Here is a 15,352-nt window from a genome sequence, read left to right as displayed (position 1 = left end):
ATAAACAAATTCTTAAAAACTCTTAACAGCACATCATATTGCATGCCCATTGATATTACAAGCCTACAGTCAAGATGGTACAAGCCCACCCAGAATCACAGCCTAAAGCCAACCCTAAACGATATGGAAATATGGATCTAAAGTCTAAACCAAACCACTTTGGAGTCTCCACCAAAATTAAAGGCGACAAAAACAACCCAAAACCTTATCAACCCTGAGGAAACAAGAATAGGGAGAACATCATGAAAACTACCCAAAAAATGTTGCCTCGAGTAGACTAAAGATGCTTAAGAGAAAAGCGCCATCCTCAATTACAGTAGGGTCAGTCTCAAGAAAACAATTAAGAGAAACAGCACCATCACCTTTAATTGAGCCACTAGTTCGAAGATCACCAACTATTTATGAGAAAAATTTATTGTTAATAATATGTCTTACAATCAAGCTGACTATTATTTTTTTATATATTTTATAAAATTTGCTATTTATTTTTAGTGCTAATTTAATTAAACTACACGTTACGAATGAAGATGAATTGAATATATTTTGTTCTCTTTTAGTATTGATTATGAAATTCTTAATAAATGATATTTAAAATTTCATTCAATCAGTTAATGGCTAATATATGAGATCTAATATGATTTAACGTTATACACACGTTTCATATATTAAATGTTAAATAAAAAAAATTGTGATGAAGTGATATTATTTACACTGACAAATCATACACTAAAATATTAAGTTAAACCACTTTTGACATTCCGAATATTTGAGTAGTCTTGACATGTTGTTGGTAGACAATAAACCTTCAAATTAATTAATTAGTCAACTATATTTATTATCAATATATTTAGAATATAATGAATCACACATATAAAGAATTGTATGAGAAATAAAATGAGAAGTTAAATCAAGTAGGACTTGATTGCATATAAATTAACATTGAATAAAATTGTAATTTGAAAAAATTACGATTTTGATCTAATTAATTAAGTAGGAATTTAATTAAGATTGTCTAAAATTTATATGGACTGTTTATTAAAATTTTAGATCATAGTTGTAATTTATTTTTTAAATTAGTTAAATAAATAAATATTGTTATATTAAAACCCTAGATTTTAGTATAAAATGATATCTTATAAGAAGTTGTGCACTCTCGGTAGGAAGACTTTTTATTTTATTTAATTGTTGGTGTATGATAAATGTCGAATGAACCCCTAGCGCTTACTATGATATATGATGTGACGAATGTTATAAGACCAAGTTAACTCATTTTATGTCCTAGCACTATATAAAAAAATGGTCCAAGTCAAGTCTTATTATATACTTTTGAAACTATGGAATTATATGTATGTTTAAAGAGGAAGTACTAAGGAGCCTTATGAGAGCTAGTGTAAAATTCTCAAACCCATAGTTAGAAATAGTGACATCACTAGGTATAAGTTAGGCTATTTCATTATTAAAGTAAGTGGCATTAGGAGAGGTGCTAGCTTAATCCGAGATATTTAGAGGAGCTGCTAGCATAACTCTAAGTTACTAATAATTGAATTATAGAAAATTTAAATAAAGAAATGGACATATCTAAAAATAAATTAGACAGTGTGATTAGCAAGTCGGAAACGAGACACTTTCGGGAAGTGCTTAGGATTTTTCGACGTACTCACTTGATGTGCTTGTCAAAATCCGACGTGCTTACCTAAGTGATATGGATTTCTAAAGGCTAAAAGTATAGTTTAGTAGGTTAATCTATGAATATTGAGAGTTTGAAATTAAATTGAAATATGGAAAAGAGTTTAGTAAGTTAAAGTATGAATATGGAAAATTTAAAAATAAAATTCAGTTTAGTCCTTCATGTTTTCCACCTCTTCACCTAAACCCTCCATGTGTCACCTAACCAAGCATGAGAGAAATTATAAAGTAAATGAGAAAAAAGGGGACTATTTTTTTTCCTTTCTTCATTTGGCCGAAAATCACTACATTAAAAAGATAAAATTTTTACTTTTCCTTCTTCCACCAAATCCAAGCCAAACTCTCACCAAATCAACTTTTTTTAAACCAAAATTCACCCTGAGATTAAAAGTTAAAGAAAGAGTTATGTATTGAAAGAATTGAAGAAGAAAAGTTTAGGATTCCATATGCACCAAGCTTGAAGATCAAAGGTGAGTTTAAAAATATGTAGGAAATAGCATATTCTCATTTTTCATGTATGAATTTGAATTATAAAGTTTTAATTTTCAATTTATTCAATCAAGATATAAATTGGCATAGGTGAATGAACATCAAAGAGAAAGGAGATAGCTAGAGAGTAGAAATGGAAAAGAAAGAGAATTCAAGAAAAGTTTGATATTTGTATGATTTTTCTATTTTCTTTTAATTTTCTCATGAATATGTGAAATTATGAATTGATTTTACTTATTAAAAATATTGTTTTGATTGTATAAATATGTAATATGAATGTTGGAATGATGTTTGAAAGGCTTAAAGTAAAGAAATTTAATATGAGAGTTAAAAGTACAAATCTAGTATGATAGGTTTTAACAGAGCAATATGTGTTAGTAGTTTCATAACTTATTATGTAATTGTTAAAACTAGGCCTAAAATATACCAAATGAAAACTGAAAAAGGAGTTAAAACTTTCATAAATTGACCAAATTATAATTCTATAGGTAAGATGATGTAAATTGCAAGTGAACCTAAACTGGACACAGTGATAGAGCATCCAGAACACACTTTATTGATTATACCATAACAAATTATATACTCAATGAAATTAGTCAAGTCCAGTGCCAAATGAATCTTAAGAAGTATACCTAAAATTTTGTAGAAGACACTTAAACTTGAATTTTTATTAAAATATATGCATCTGATATATTTTGTGATACTATAAACAAGTACCAATACTAGATTGAATAAGACCTTATTGAGCAGCTTGTAAAGAAAAAATCATAACTTAAACTAGGGTGATTAGATTTGCATGAATTATACATTGTTGGAAAGATAAGACATAAATACGCATTTGTTAGGATAGAAACTTAAGTCAAATTGTAACTTTAAAGTGCTTGAAAAATTTATGCAAAATAGTAGAATGCAGTTCTCTTGAATTGAAATGCATAAAAATTAATATGCTTGCTTAATCGGTAATAATTACACATGTGCTTGCTTGTTGTACTTAATTTTTGCACGTGCTTGCTTGATAATAAAACTTATTTGTGCATGATAATTTGAGTAAAACTTGCCATTCTTTACATGTTAGTGGTATGAAATGCAAGAAATAGATTGACTTGACGCAATATTAGAATACTAAATCGATTAAATTTTATACTATTTGGCATGAGTTTCTCATCTTGTTAACCTTGACATATGATATATGTACTTTGGAAATAATTTCAAATAGTTTCAAATGACATGCATTTATGTTAAACAATTGATATATTGAATTAATGATACTTGGCCCTGGTAAACTTAATAGAAGTCGAGATTAGCTTAAGGGTATGGCATGCCATATAATTATACAGAGTCCGCAGTACTGCTACCGATACATAATTTATATTTGAGGTTACATATAAAGTACCTCACAAGCATGACCACAGAGCCCCGCTATCACATTTATGACCTTTGAGCCTACCGTTTGACACCATGTACTCACCGTTATAATTCTTTATCTACCTAGTCGACCCTACTATGTGTATATAAGGGCTAAGAACCTAATTAAGATTGATGCTCGATTTTGTGAAATTACCATTAAATGTTAACATGTTTGCATCTATTGCATGCACTAAGTTATGGTGATTTGCTATAAATATAAAATGTGCAATAGTGGCAAAAAAATATATTTTTATTGAATCTAAAGGAAATTCTTGGCGTGCATATGGTGCTCTTATCTTATATTAAGAAGTTTGATAAGTATGATTTGTATCTTGTTAACTATATTTGACATGCTTGTAATTATTTACTTAATTATCTATATACATAAATATATTTGCTCTATTTTATTATTTATTTGTAATCGCCCACTGAGTATTAGTTCAGCGTGCTGGTTTTTATCTCACGCAGTTTGTAGATAAAGTAATCACTGCAGGAGTCGTCAGAGATCAATATCAGACATTAAGACTATTATTATAGTTGGTTGTTTTGAGTTTCTAAGTTATAGTACAGTTATATTTTGGCATGCACATATTAAAAAGAGTGAATTATAAAAGTTATGTAAGTTAAAATAATACAATTATGTATGGATAAAGAAAAAAAACTAAATGTTTGCATGTGATAAAATTCATGGAAAAATAAAGAATGATGTTGTTATGAAATATATGTCAAATTAAATAATAGTAAGATATCAAATGACAATTGATAGTATAATATAAGTATACTTTTTATATGTATTACAAATTGAAATATTAATAAAATAGAGAAAATTCTGATAAAATTTTAGTTTAAAAATCTTACATTTACTTTACTCTATGAAATTTATCTGAATTACCTAATAATTTAGTAATTACACATAAAAAAAATAGTTTAGTTTTGAAATATTTAAGAATGTATAATTTGTTATAATTTTTGCTCTATCTACACCTTAATAGGATAATGAGCGTTACAATTAGACATATTGAACATTTGAGGAGATACTAGTAACACATTGTAAGTTATTTGTGTTATGCATCACATATTATTCAAGAAATATAAATTTAAAATATACTTTTTCTTCTACTCACAAATTTATTTGAAGTAGATTACACTTTCCCCTTTAACTTCAAGCTTGTAGGTTCAGAAGTATAGGATTGGGAGCTCTATGTGATAGACTTTTACACTTTTCCCTGGACTTCGAGCTTGTAGGTTCAGGAGCATTAGATTGGGAGCTCTATATGATAGACTTTTTAATAGCTTATCTCCAATGGTTATCTAATATTAATATGTATTTTTTAATTAATAGGATGATTATTTTATTAAATAAAAATTAAATTTAAAAATTAATTTATTATTCAAAATTTAATGAAAAATTATTATCTGGATTTTATTAAATTTTCGGAGGTTTCTGTCTATTACCGGTAGATTTAATATTGATGATCTGAAATCCAAAAAATAGGGTTTACAAGGCGTTCTGTAAGTTTAGCCAAAAAAAGCCACTCCCTTAGGAGAGTGTTTCTCCTTTTATCCGTTTTCTTCTGTCTACTGGTGACGTATAATAAACTGTCTACCATTGGTCCACCTGTCTCTGCCACGTTGATACGAACGTACGAGGAAATCAGATCCCTGTCTCATGCGTAACGGCCTCTGATTCTCTCTGAATGCGCATGCGGATGGACCCATCGGACAGATGGGTTGGTTTCCTTTCTGGTTTCGGGTCGGGCTGAAAAATAGAATTAAAGCTGAATCCAGATAGGATTTGTTTAATGGACCGCGTGCACTGGGTCGGCCTGATTGAGGGAGCTAACTGGAACTCGGTCTTAAAGCCAAACGGACCGGACCTGACTCGTGCGGGAAACTTGAAGGCTTCCAAATAATAGGCTAGTACTATGGACTTGACTCTAAACCAAGGTGAAGAGATCCAGCGGTCATCAAATATAATGTTAATACCTAAATTTTCACTCTCCAATTCCTATGTTAAAAAAGAAAAATTAGCAAATGAAATTAGCCACGACTTTTTTAAACTCAAAATTCGAACCCTCTAGTTACGCTAGCTCTGTTCCCCACACATTTTCCCCAACCAACTTTTGCCACGCGGGAACTCAAGCGCGCATTTAGATACTGAAAGGCCCGGGGAAATTGGCAGTTATTTCTGGAACCATCCGGAGTCCGTTAGATTTTAGAACACTCTAGATTACGAGCTCCCAGTACTCATTCTTCCGCCATTTCTATAAAGCCCCAGTTGCATTACCTTTCAATCACCAGATTCAGTTCTGCATTAGCTTTCTTCATCTTCTTCCTTGGAATTTCTAAAAGCTAGAAACGCTCGTTTTTCCGATTCATCTGAGTCGATAAATGGATGACGATTTCGAGTTCCCAACTGCTGCAAATGAGGAGATGGATGAAATGGACGTTCCAGAGGATGATCCTGTAGCTCCAATCATCAAGGCTGGTGAAGAGAAAGAGATTGGCAAGAATGGGCTTAAGAAGAAGCTCGTTAAAGAAGGTGAAGGATGGGAGACTCCTAGTACTGGTGATGAAGTTGAAGGTAGATATGATTATCATCATGATCTTTATTGTTACTGCTTCCTAATAAACTTCCTCATTATCGTTGGTTATATCGACTTTGCTGGTTTTGATTCTTTGTGGTCATGAGGCCATGGAATTGATTTCGTCTCTCACATTTATTTCCTTTTGCTTCCCTTCATAGTGCATTACACTGGGACTTTACTTGATGGAACCCAGTTTGATTCAAGTCGGGAAAGAGGGATACCATTCAAGTTCAAGCTTGGTCAAGGTATATATCTTTTTCCATTTCTGAATATGAAAATGGTCTTACCTGCTACGGATAATGATGACAGTGATCACTAATCGCAATCGTAGATCCTTGCATATTTTGGCTTTACAATTAGACCATTTTAGTTCTATCTGGAATTAGAATGGAATATCACTTTTGGCGTAGGATTCATTCTTTCCTAACGGAATTTTATTTATTAATATTTGAACAGCATAAACTTACATTTAAGTTTAGTTTTGGTTAATTTTGAATTTTTATTTAGTTGTTAATATAAATTAACATAGAAACAGAATTTTAAGATTTTGTCATTAATTTCTAAAATGAACCTGAGATGTGAAATGCTGATTACTTCTAATCTAATGTGACAGATTTAGTTCCTGCAAATTTACTGAAAATCATTGCTAATAATAAACAAGGAGGTCAGCCTAGGTTGAGCATTTTCTTTTTGGATTGCTAAATAAGGATAAGCTACGGTAACAAGGTAATCCAAAAATATTTAATTGTCCCGTTTTTGGGATGCTGATTAACAGAGGGCATTCTGAAAGAAATGATTTCCAACAGAAGTACTTTAGCTTTCTGATAGAGCGGAACAATGTTTATAAACTCCCTACTTTCCGAGCTGATAAACCCACTTTCTAATCTAGATGCTAAGCATGGAAATGAACTATGCAGTTTGTTATTTTATATAATCTTTCTTTCTCTTGGTTTCTCTCTTCTATTCTTTTCTGCAAAATTTTCCCCTTGAAATCAGGAGAAAGTGCTAGATTAATACTTTTGCTTAATGTGTGGCTAATAAATATTCGATATATAAGGTCTTGGGTTACCACCTTCGTCCTTGGCTTAGGAGTGAGTTTTCTAGCATCTTATGTGGTTCTAAATGCCAGTTTATTGTTTATGGAGGAGAATGGGAATTAGTAAATATCATCCTTGGTTTTTGGTCTCTCTTGTCTTCACTAGGTATTGTTTATGGTTTCGATTAAGGTAGGTAACTGGTCTGTGTGCCTATGTAGATAGTTCTGTGTTTGTTCTTCAGTTTGTATAAATGTGATCTTAATTTAGGTCAAGTAATCAAGGGATGGGATGAGGGCATCAAGACTATGAAGAAGGGTGAGAATGCCATTTTCACTATACCACCAGAGTTGGCCTATGGTGAGTCTGGATCTCCTCCAACTATTCCCCCCAACGCTACACTTCGATTCGATGTGGAGTTGCTGTCTTGGACAAGTGTCAAGGACATCTGTAAAGATGGAGGAATCTTCAAAAAAGTGCTTGTGGAAGGCGAGAAATGGGACAATCCCAAAGACCTTGATGAAGTACTTGGTACGATATCTGTTTAGCATTAATTATTCTGCAGAAGTTGAAATATATGAGTGTTTGCCTAACAGTATGCCATGATTTTTTAATGCAGTTAAATATGAAGCCCAGCTTGAAGACGGAACTGTCATCTCTAAGTCTGATGGAACTGAGTTCACTGTCGAAGATGGTTTATTTCTTATCTATCAAGTTTGTGATTTGTTATTCAAATGCGTGCAATGTTCAAGCAAAGTTAACATTTTATTGCTTATGCAGGCTTTTTCTGTCCTGCCTTGGCTAAAGCTGTGAAAACAATGAAAAAGGGGGAGAAAGTCCAGTTGACAGTGAAGCCAAAATGTTAGTTCGGTCCCTTTCTACACCTTTAATTTTTTAAGCATGATATAATATTTTAGTAACTAGTTGGTTTTCTACAGATGGATTCGGAGAGAATGGTAGGCAAGCACTTGGTGATGAAGGTGCTGTTCCTCCAAATGCTACTCTTGAGATCATGCTCGAGGTAGTTTCTTGGAAGTCTGTAACTGATGTTACCAAGGACAAGAAGGTTCTGAAAAAGACCCTGAAGGAGGGAGAAGGATATGAAAGACCGAAGGATGGAACAACTGTTCAAGGTAATAAAATTTAGAATTTTTGTTCTAGAATTAATTACATACCATTTAATTATCATGTCTGTGGAGCACAATGGTTTACTAGTGCCTTTGTTTTGCAGTCAAACTAATTGGGAAGCTCCATGATGGGACCATTTTTGTGAAGAAGGGGCATGATGAGGAGCCGCCATTAGAGTTCAAGATAGATGAAGGTATTAATATTTTTGGCATTGTGTAGATGCTTCTCTGTGTGTCTTTTTCTATTTTCAGTTTATGCTGACACTAACTGCTAAATGTCATTGTATCCAGAACTAGTTATTGATGGACTTGATAAAGCTGTGAAGCACATGAAGAAAGGGGAAATTGCACTAATAACAGTTCAGCCAGAATATGCATTTGGTACATTTGAATCACAACAAGAGTTGGCTACTGTTCCTGCCAATTCAACTGTATACTATGAAGTCGAGATGATATCTTTCACCAAGGTTGGTCTAGCATCCTTGCTACTCTTAAGCACAAAATTTGTCGGTATATATTCAAGCTGCTAGGGAATAATCTCTAAGTAATTGCTTAACAGGAAAAGGAATCATGGGAAATGAACACACAAGAAAAGATTGAAGCAGCAGGGAAGAAGAAGGAAGAAGGGAACATATTTTTCAAGGCTGGCAAGTATGAAAGAGCCTCAAGAAGATATGAGAAGGTATGATCCTGTATAATAATCTTCTTGCCTTGGTATTGTTCATTTGACTCACTATCCATGGTGTGGCAGGCTGTCAACTTTATCGAGTATGACTCCTCTTTCAGTGAAGAAGAAAAGAAGCAGACTAGAGCACTTAAAATTACTTGCAAACTTAACGATGCAGCTTGCAAGCTGAAGCTCAAAGATTATAAACAGGCTGAGAAGCTTTGCACGAAGGTTCGTGCTGAATGATCACATGCAAAACTAATTTACTTCCTTTGCAGGCTATATGCTAATATGGGACACGTTTGATTATATAGGTGTTGGAACTTGATAGTAGGAATGTGAAAGCCTTGTATCGAAGAGCACAGGCATATATGCAACTTGTTGATTTGGATTTGGCGGAGATGGACATTAAAAAAGCGCTTGAAATCGATCCTGACAATCGGTGAGTTATTGGTTTTTGTTTTTGTTGGTATGATAACTCATGCGAATGATCTTAGGATTGTAAACCATTTAGCTGCTGCTTCGTCTATCATTGCATGGGCTGCTAATACATATTTATCCTCTCCTTGTCCTTTGTTTCTCGGTTTTCCTCTTTTTTCAGGGATGTGAAGCTGGAATACAAAATTTTGAAAGAAAAGGTGAGAGAGTACAACAAGAAGGATGCACAATTTTATGGCAATATATTTGCAAAGATGAACAAGGTAGAGCAAGCAAAATCTTCTATAATAAAGCAGGCGATACGCCGGAAACTTAATTTTTTTTTGTTGTGGTGCTCTCCCCATGCAATCCATCACCACTAACAAATTCTCCTTGTTTTTTTCTATTTTGATGTTTGAAATAACAGAATGCATCAGCCAAGCAGGATCCAATGCCAATGGCCATAGATAGCAAGGCATGATAGCAAGTGAGCTTTTGCAAGCCCCTCACACCCCCAATCCACCCCCCCCCCAAAAAAAAAAAAAAAAAAAAGAAAAGAAAAAACTCTCTTTCTCTATCAGATGAATACTTTGTATGTGTCATCCAATAAATATTAATAAAGTAGTGTGTAACCGTTGGATGTAAGTCTCTAGAAGATGATGTGATGGATTGTGGGCTCAAATGTATACTGCATCACCCGAAGCATGTAATGGAAAATTATGCTAAAACTTAAGGCGTTGGTTCTGTTTGCGTTGCGTTCCTTACCTTTGTATGCTTGCTTAATGTGTGAGTTCGTGAGTCGGGTCTAACTAAGAAATCGGACTCTGTATGGTTGAATGACAAATCTTACTAAAAAATCGAGCCTTATAATGATGATTAAGCTATTCTTCTTTTTTTCCAGTTAAAACAGTAAACATCGTTTTTAATGTATGTGGATTTAAAATTATGTTTATATAAATTAATTTGGAATTAAAATTATGTTTAAATAAATAAATTATTAATAATGTAGAATGAAATTTAAATTATAATATTAGTTTGTTGTATTTGACTAAAAAATAAATTAAACCATTTATGAGAAAATATAAATATTTCACTAATAGGCAAAATAAATATAACGACAAGTGAATTAATTTTAAGTTAACTCTTGACTTTGTTTATTTTATATGATTTTTTTAAAATAAAATATTAGAGAAAAATAAGTTTAAAATTAAATGCACCTTATTATTCCAATGAAGTATCTAAATTTGAAGTGTACAAAATTTAAAAGAGATATTTATATTATTTGATTTTAAAGGCGAAAGAAGACTTAGAAAAAATAAAATTTGATAAGGTTTGGTTTTGATAGAAATTAAACAAAATTGACCTTGAATTTCTCTTCACAATAAATTTTAAATTTAATTTTTTTTAGAAATTAATTTAAAATGCAAAAAATAATTCAAGAAGGTTAATATTTTATTTAAAACTAAAAATATCAAATTGTAAAATGTCGAAGTCACATTTTAAGGAAGATGAGAAAAATGAGAAATTTATATTTATTTATTTATAATAACTTTACAAGGTGAGACCTATGAACCATATTTTATTGAAAATGAATTTAAATTAAAATTTTTTAAAAAAATCTTATTACGGAATTGATCGATCATCTTGTGAGATGGTTTACACAGCGAGCATTAGCTTTTATACTATAAAAAAATAAAGTTAATTAGCGTAATTTTTAAAAATTTGATTGGTATCGGTTAATTGATAGAGGATCCCATGAGTATAGATTAAATGGAGATTTACTGGACTGTGGTCTTTAACAGTAACTTCTGTGAAATCTCACCTCATAGTTAAAGAGCAAATTTTATTAAGACCTGAAGTATCTAGACTTTCTTTTACCTTGGTAGGATTGGATATTCGTTGATGCGATGGGATTTCTAATACTTACCTTGGGACTAACGTATGAAGACTCATCTAGCAGTTACCTGTATTGTGGTGATTTTCGATAGAAAATATGTTTATCTTTTGGAACTAACACTCGAAGATTTGCTTGAGGATACCCGCCTTGTGGTGTTTTTGGTAGAAATTTGCTTTGGTTAGCGGAATTAACACTCGAAGACTCGCCTAATAGTTGCCTGCCTAATGATTATCCGCCTTGTGGCACTTTTCTATAGAAATTTACCTTAATCTTTTGGGACTAACACCTGAAAACTTACCTGGCAATTACCCACTTTGTGGCACTTTTCGGCAGAAACTTGCCTTTATATTTCGAGACTAGCACCCGAAGACTCGCCTAGCAGTTATCTGTCTGGTGGCATTTTTCGACAGGAATTTGATTTAATTAGCAGGATTAACACCCGAAGACTTGCCTGACGATTATCCGCTTTGTGGCGCTTTTCGGCAGAAATTTATCTTAGTCTTTTGCGACTAACACCCGAAGACTCACCTGACGGTTACCCACATTGTGGAGCTTTTCAGCAGAAATATGCTTTAGTTAGCGGGACTAACACCCGAAGACTCTTCTGGCAATTACTCGCCTTGTGGCATTTTTCGGCAAAAATTTTCCTTAGTCTTTTGGTGCTAACACTCGAAGATTCGTCTAGCGGTTACCTGTCGATTCGTCTAGCAGTTGCCCGTCTTGTGGCGCTTTTTGACAAAAATTCGCCTTAGTTAATGGGATTAATAACCTGGTCATATGGCCTGACAGATACCCGCCTTGTAATCTGGGCATCAAATGCCTTAGAGACTTTTTTGCGAAGCGGGGCTAACACCTAGTCGTGTGGTCTGGTGAATGCCCACCTTGTGGCCTAGGCATGACTGTCTTAGAAACTTTTTTGTGAAACGAGGCTTACACCTAGTCCTATGACCTGGTATATGCTCGCTTTGTGGCCTAGACATTAAATGCCTTAGAGACTTTTTTGTGAAACGACGCTATTACTCGGTCACGTGGCCTGACAGATGCTCACCTTGTGGTCTAGGCATAAAATGGCTTCGAGACTTTTTTGCGAAATGAGGCTAACACCCGATCGCTTTGTTTGGACATAAAATGTCTCAAAAACTTTTTCTGAAGTGAGACTAACACCCAGTCTTGTAGCCTGGTGGATACTCGCCTTATGGACTTAGCATGAAATGACTTTTAAACTTTTTGTAAAGTGAGAATAACACCCGATCAGGTGGCCTGACGGATATCCGTCTTGTGGCCTTGGCATAAATGTCTTTTAAACTTTTTATGAAGTGGAACTAATACCCGGTCAGGTAGCCTAGCGGATACCTGGCTTATGGCCTTGGCATAAAATGTCTTTTAAATTTTTCTATGAAGTGGGACTAACACCTGGTCATGGCGAATACTCGCCTTGTGACCTGAGTATTAAATGCCTTGGATAGCGGGATTAATATCCAGTTTGTGGACCTAGTGGATACCTGCCTTGTAGCCTAGCATAAAATGTAGTGTTTAGTGGGACTAACATCCAGATTATGGCCTAGTGGAATCTACCTTATGGCCTTGGCATAGAATGCCTTGTTTAGCAGGATTAACACTCGGATTATAGCCTGGCAGAATCTACCTTGTGGCCTTGTCATAGAATGCCTTGTTTAGCGGGACTAACACCCGGATTATGGCTTGGCGGAACCTGCCTTGTGGTCTTGGCATTAAATGCCTTGTTTAGCAGGACTAACACCCGGATTATAGCCTAGCAGATACCCATCTTGTGGCCTTGAGATAAAATGTCTTGTTTAGTGGGACTAACAACCGGATTATGGCCTGGCGGAATCCTCCTTGTGGCCTTGGCATATAATGCCTTATTTAGTAGGACAAACACCCGGATTATGGCCTGGCGGATCCCATCTCATGGCCTTAGTATAGAATGCAGACTAACACCCGGATTATGGCCTGGTGGATACCCATCTTATGGCCTTGGCATAAAATACCTTATTTAGTAGGACTAACACCCGGATTATGGTCTGACAGAATCCACTTTGTGGCCTTGGCATAAAATGTCTTGTTTAGCGGAACCAACACTTAGTCATATGGCCTGGTGGATATTGGCCTTATGGCCTTGGCATAAAATACCTTGTTTAGTGGGGTTAACACCTGGATTATAGCCTAGCGAAATCTGTATTGTGGCCTTTTCATAAAATGAATTGTTTAGTGAGACTAACACCCAGATTATGGCCTGGCGGAATCCGCCTTATGGCCTTGAATGCTTTTTAACCTTTTTAAAGAAGGCAACCCTTCATTCCTTGTCACTGAGTAACACAACACATGAATATATCGTTAACTGTTATTAAAAAAATTTTCTCAGATTACAAATATTTCAGGAGTGGAGAATGACTTGGCCATCTAATTTAGCCAGCTTATAAAACCCTGGATGAATAACCTTCGAGACCATTCAACATGAATAACTCCTAAAGATTCATTATTAGGGGTGGTTTCATGAGTTGTTGCCTCAGGTTCAGGTATCCTCTCTTCCTTACTCTTTCTGGCGAACTTTCAAAGTGTGCATTCTCTTATTAACCTCTCGATCTCTTCTTTCAGTTGCCAGCACTCCTCCATTGTATGTTCGTGGTCTTTGTAAAAGTGACAGTACTTGGTCTTGTCTCGCCTTTTGGCTCTCTCAGAATTGAGTTTGAAAGGTCACCTGATCTCCTTGTCATTTTTTCTGATCCACATTAGAATACGTGTTCGTGAGTCATTCAATAAAATATAATTCTTATACTTAATTTGGTCATCCCTTCTTCGAAAGACTGGGTAACTTCTATGGTCTCCTTCATATCCTCGCCTCTCTAAATTTTGGTTTTGCTTTTGACTCGTCCTTTTATCCTCTCTCAATGCTTGAACTTCATCATCTAGCGTAATGTACTTATGGGCTCTGTGCATTTGCTGTTGGGTTCTTGATTAGAGAATCCATGAACTTGATGTTGCGTGTATCTTTCTTCAATACTTCACATGTTATCTCATGATTTAATTCCTCTACCTATATTGCTTTTGTATCAAACTGTGAGATAAAACTTCTTAAAGACTAGCTCTCTCCTTAGAGGGTCTTTCGCAAGTCAGAGGAGAGTTTTTTAGGAAGTATAAAAGTAATAAACTTGGATTTAAATAATGTAGCAAATTATATAAAGTTTTGAATTAAACTTAGGCTCAGATATTAGTACTATTTCTGAGTCAAACTTGTGAGTATTGACAAAAATATTCGGTACAACTCGAAGTCGTTAACATCTTGAAACTCGAAGCTGTTAGCATCTTGAAACTCAAAGTCGTTGACATCTTGAAGCTACATGGTTGTTTTAAAGATCGCCAAGTGACTTCTGGGATCTGCTTTTCCATCATATTTGTCCAAGTTTGGCAGCTTGAACTTGGTTGGAAAAGTTTTTGCTAAGATCTCTTCGGATAGGGGCGAGGTATCTTTCAGGCCATAGTCCTCCTCCTACTCTTTCTAGTACTTTTACACAGCTCGAACCAGCTTCCAGTCAACATTCTTTGGAGCCTCGTTCGATGATTCTTCATCCTCCAGTTTGGCCTTCCCTTTAGATCGCGCTTAGATCGCTTCTATCCAAATTCTTGGGATATCAATGGAAGCGTCCTCCCTTGTTCTAGGAGCCATAAATGAGGCTTCCTCTCTAGCCTTATATTGCTCGAGAGTGGCTTGCAGCCTTTTAATGTATTGGAACATTTACTCATTATTCAGATTGTTGATATCTGCTTCATTAATCATAGAGAACGTGTTTTGTCCACCGTCAGGAGCGGAAGAAATTATAGTGTTCTCATTGGTAGCAACCTTAGCAACAGATTGTGAATTGTCAGCCATTTCAAGAAAGAAAGAAAATAATTATTTCTTTTTAAGAAAAAGAGAATAAGAGACCAGTTTTAATTCAAATAAATATAATTCAATGGATTTTCCGGCCATAGAACCAAATGATATGGCTGAAACAAAATTTTATCATAATTGGTCACCCTGT

At 34.4% G+C, this 15,352-nt stretch overlaps 1 protein-coding gene across 1 annotated transcript; it reads left to right on the top strand.

Moving 5' to 3' along the window:
* The first annotated feature begins 5,799 nt into the window (after positions 1-5,799).
* Positions 5,800-10,179, top strand: LOC110614698 (peptidyl-prolyl cis-trans isomerase FKBP62). The gene is made up of 13 exons (XM_021756320.2): positions 5,800-6,166; positions 6,329-6,415; positions 7,475-7,735; positions 7,824-7,898; positions 7,985-8,065; positions 8,143-8,337; positions 8,436-8,525; positions 8,623-8,798; positions 8,891-9,013; positions 9,083-9,229; positions 9,313-9,440; positions 9,600-9,699; positions 9,843-10,179. The coding sequence occupies exons 1-13, from the start codon at positions 5,974-5,976 to the stop codon at positions 9,894-9,896; spliced, it is 1,710 nt and encodes a 569-aa protein (XP_021612012.1). The 5' UTR covers positions 5,800-5,973; the 3' UTR covers positions 9,897-10,179.
* Positions 10,180-15,352: the final 5,173 nt, after the last annotated feature.

This window comes from Manihot esculenta, chromosome 5 (assembly GCF_001659605.2).
Source record: "Manihot esculenta cultivar AM560-2 chromosome 5, M.esculenta_v8, whole genome shotgun sequence".
Lineage (NCBI taxonomy): Eukaryota > Viridiplantae > Streptophyta > Magnoliopsida > Malpighiales > Euphorbiaceae > Manihot > Manihot esculenta.
The sequence above is the reverse complement of the archived record's forward strand: the minus strand, read 5'-3'. Positions and strand labels throughout refer to the sequence as shown.

Excerpts from the sequence above, each read along its gene's own strand:
- LOC110614698 (XM_021756320.2), top strand. The coding sequence starts at position 5,974 with ATGGATGACGATTTCGAGTTCCCAACTGCTGCAAATGAGGAGATGGAT. Across the intron at positions 8,799-8,890 it reads AGATGATATCTTTCACCAAG|GAAAAGGAATCATGGGAAAT; the intron begins GTTGGTCTAGCA and ends ATTGCTTAACAG. Across the intron at positions 9,700-9,842 it reads TATTTGCAAAGATGAACAAG|AATGCATCAGCCAAGCAGGA; the intron begins GTAGAGCAAGCA and ends TTGAAATAACAG.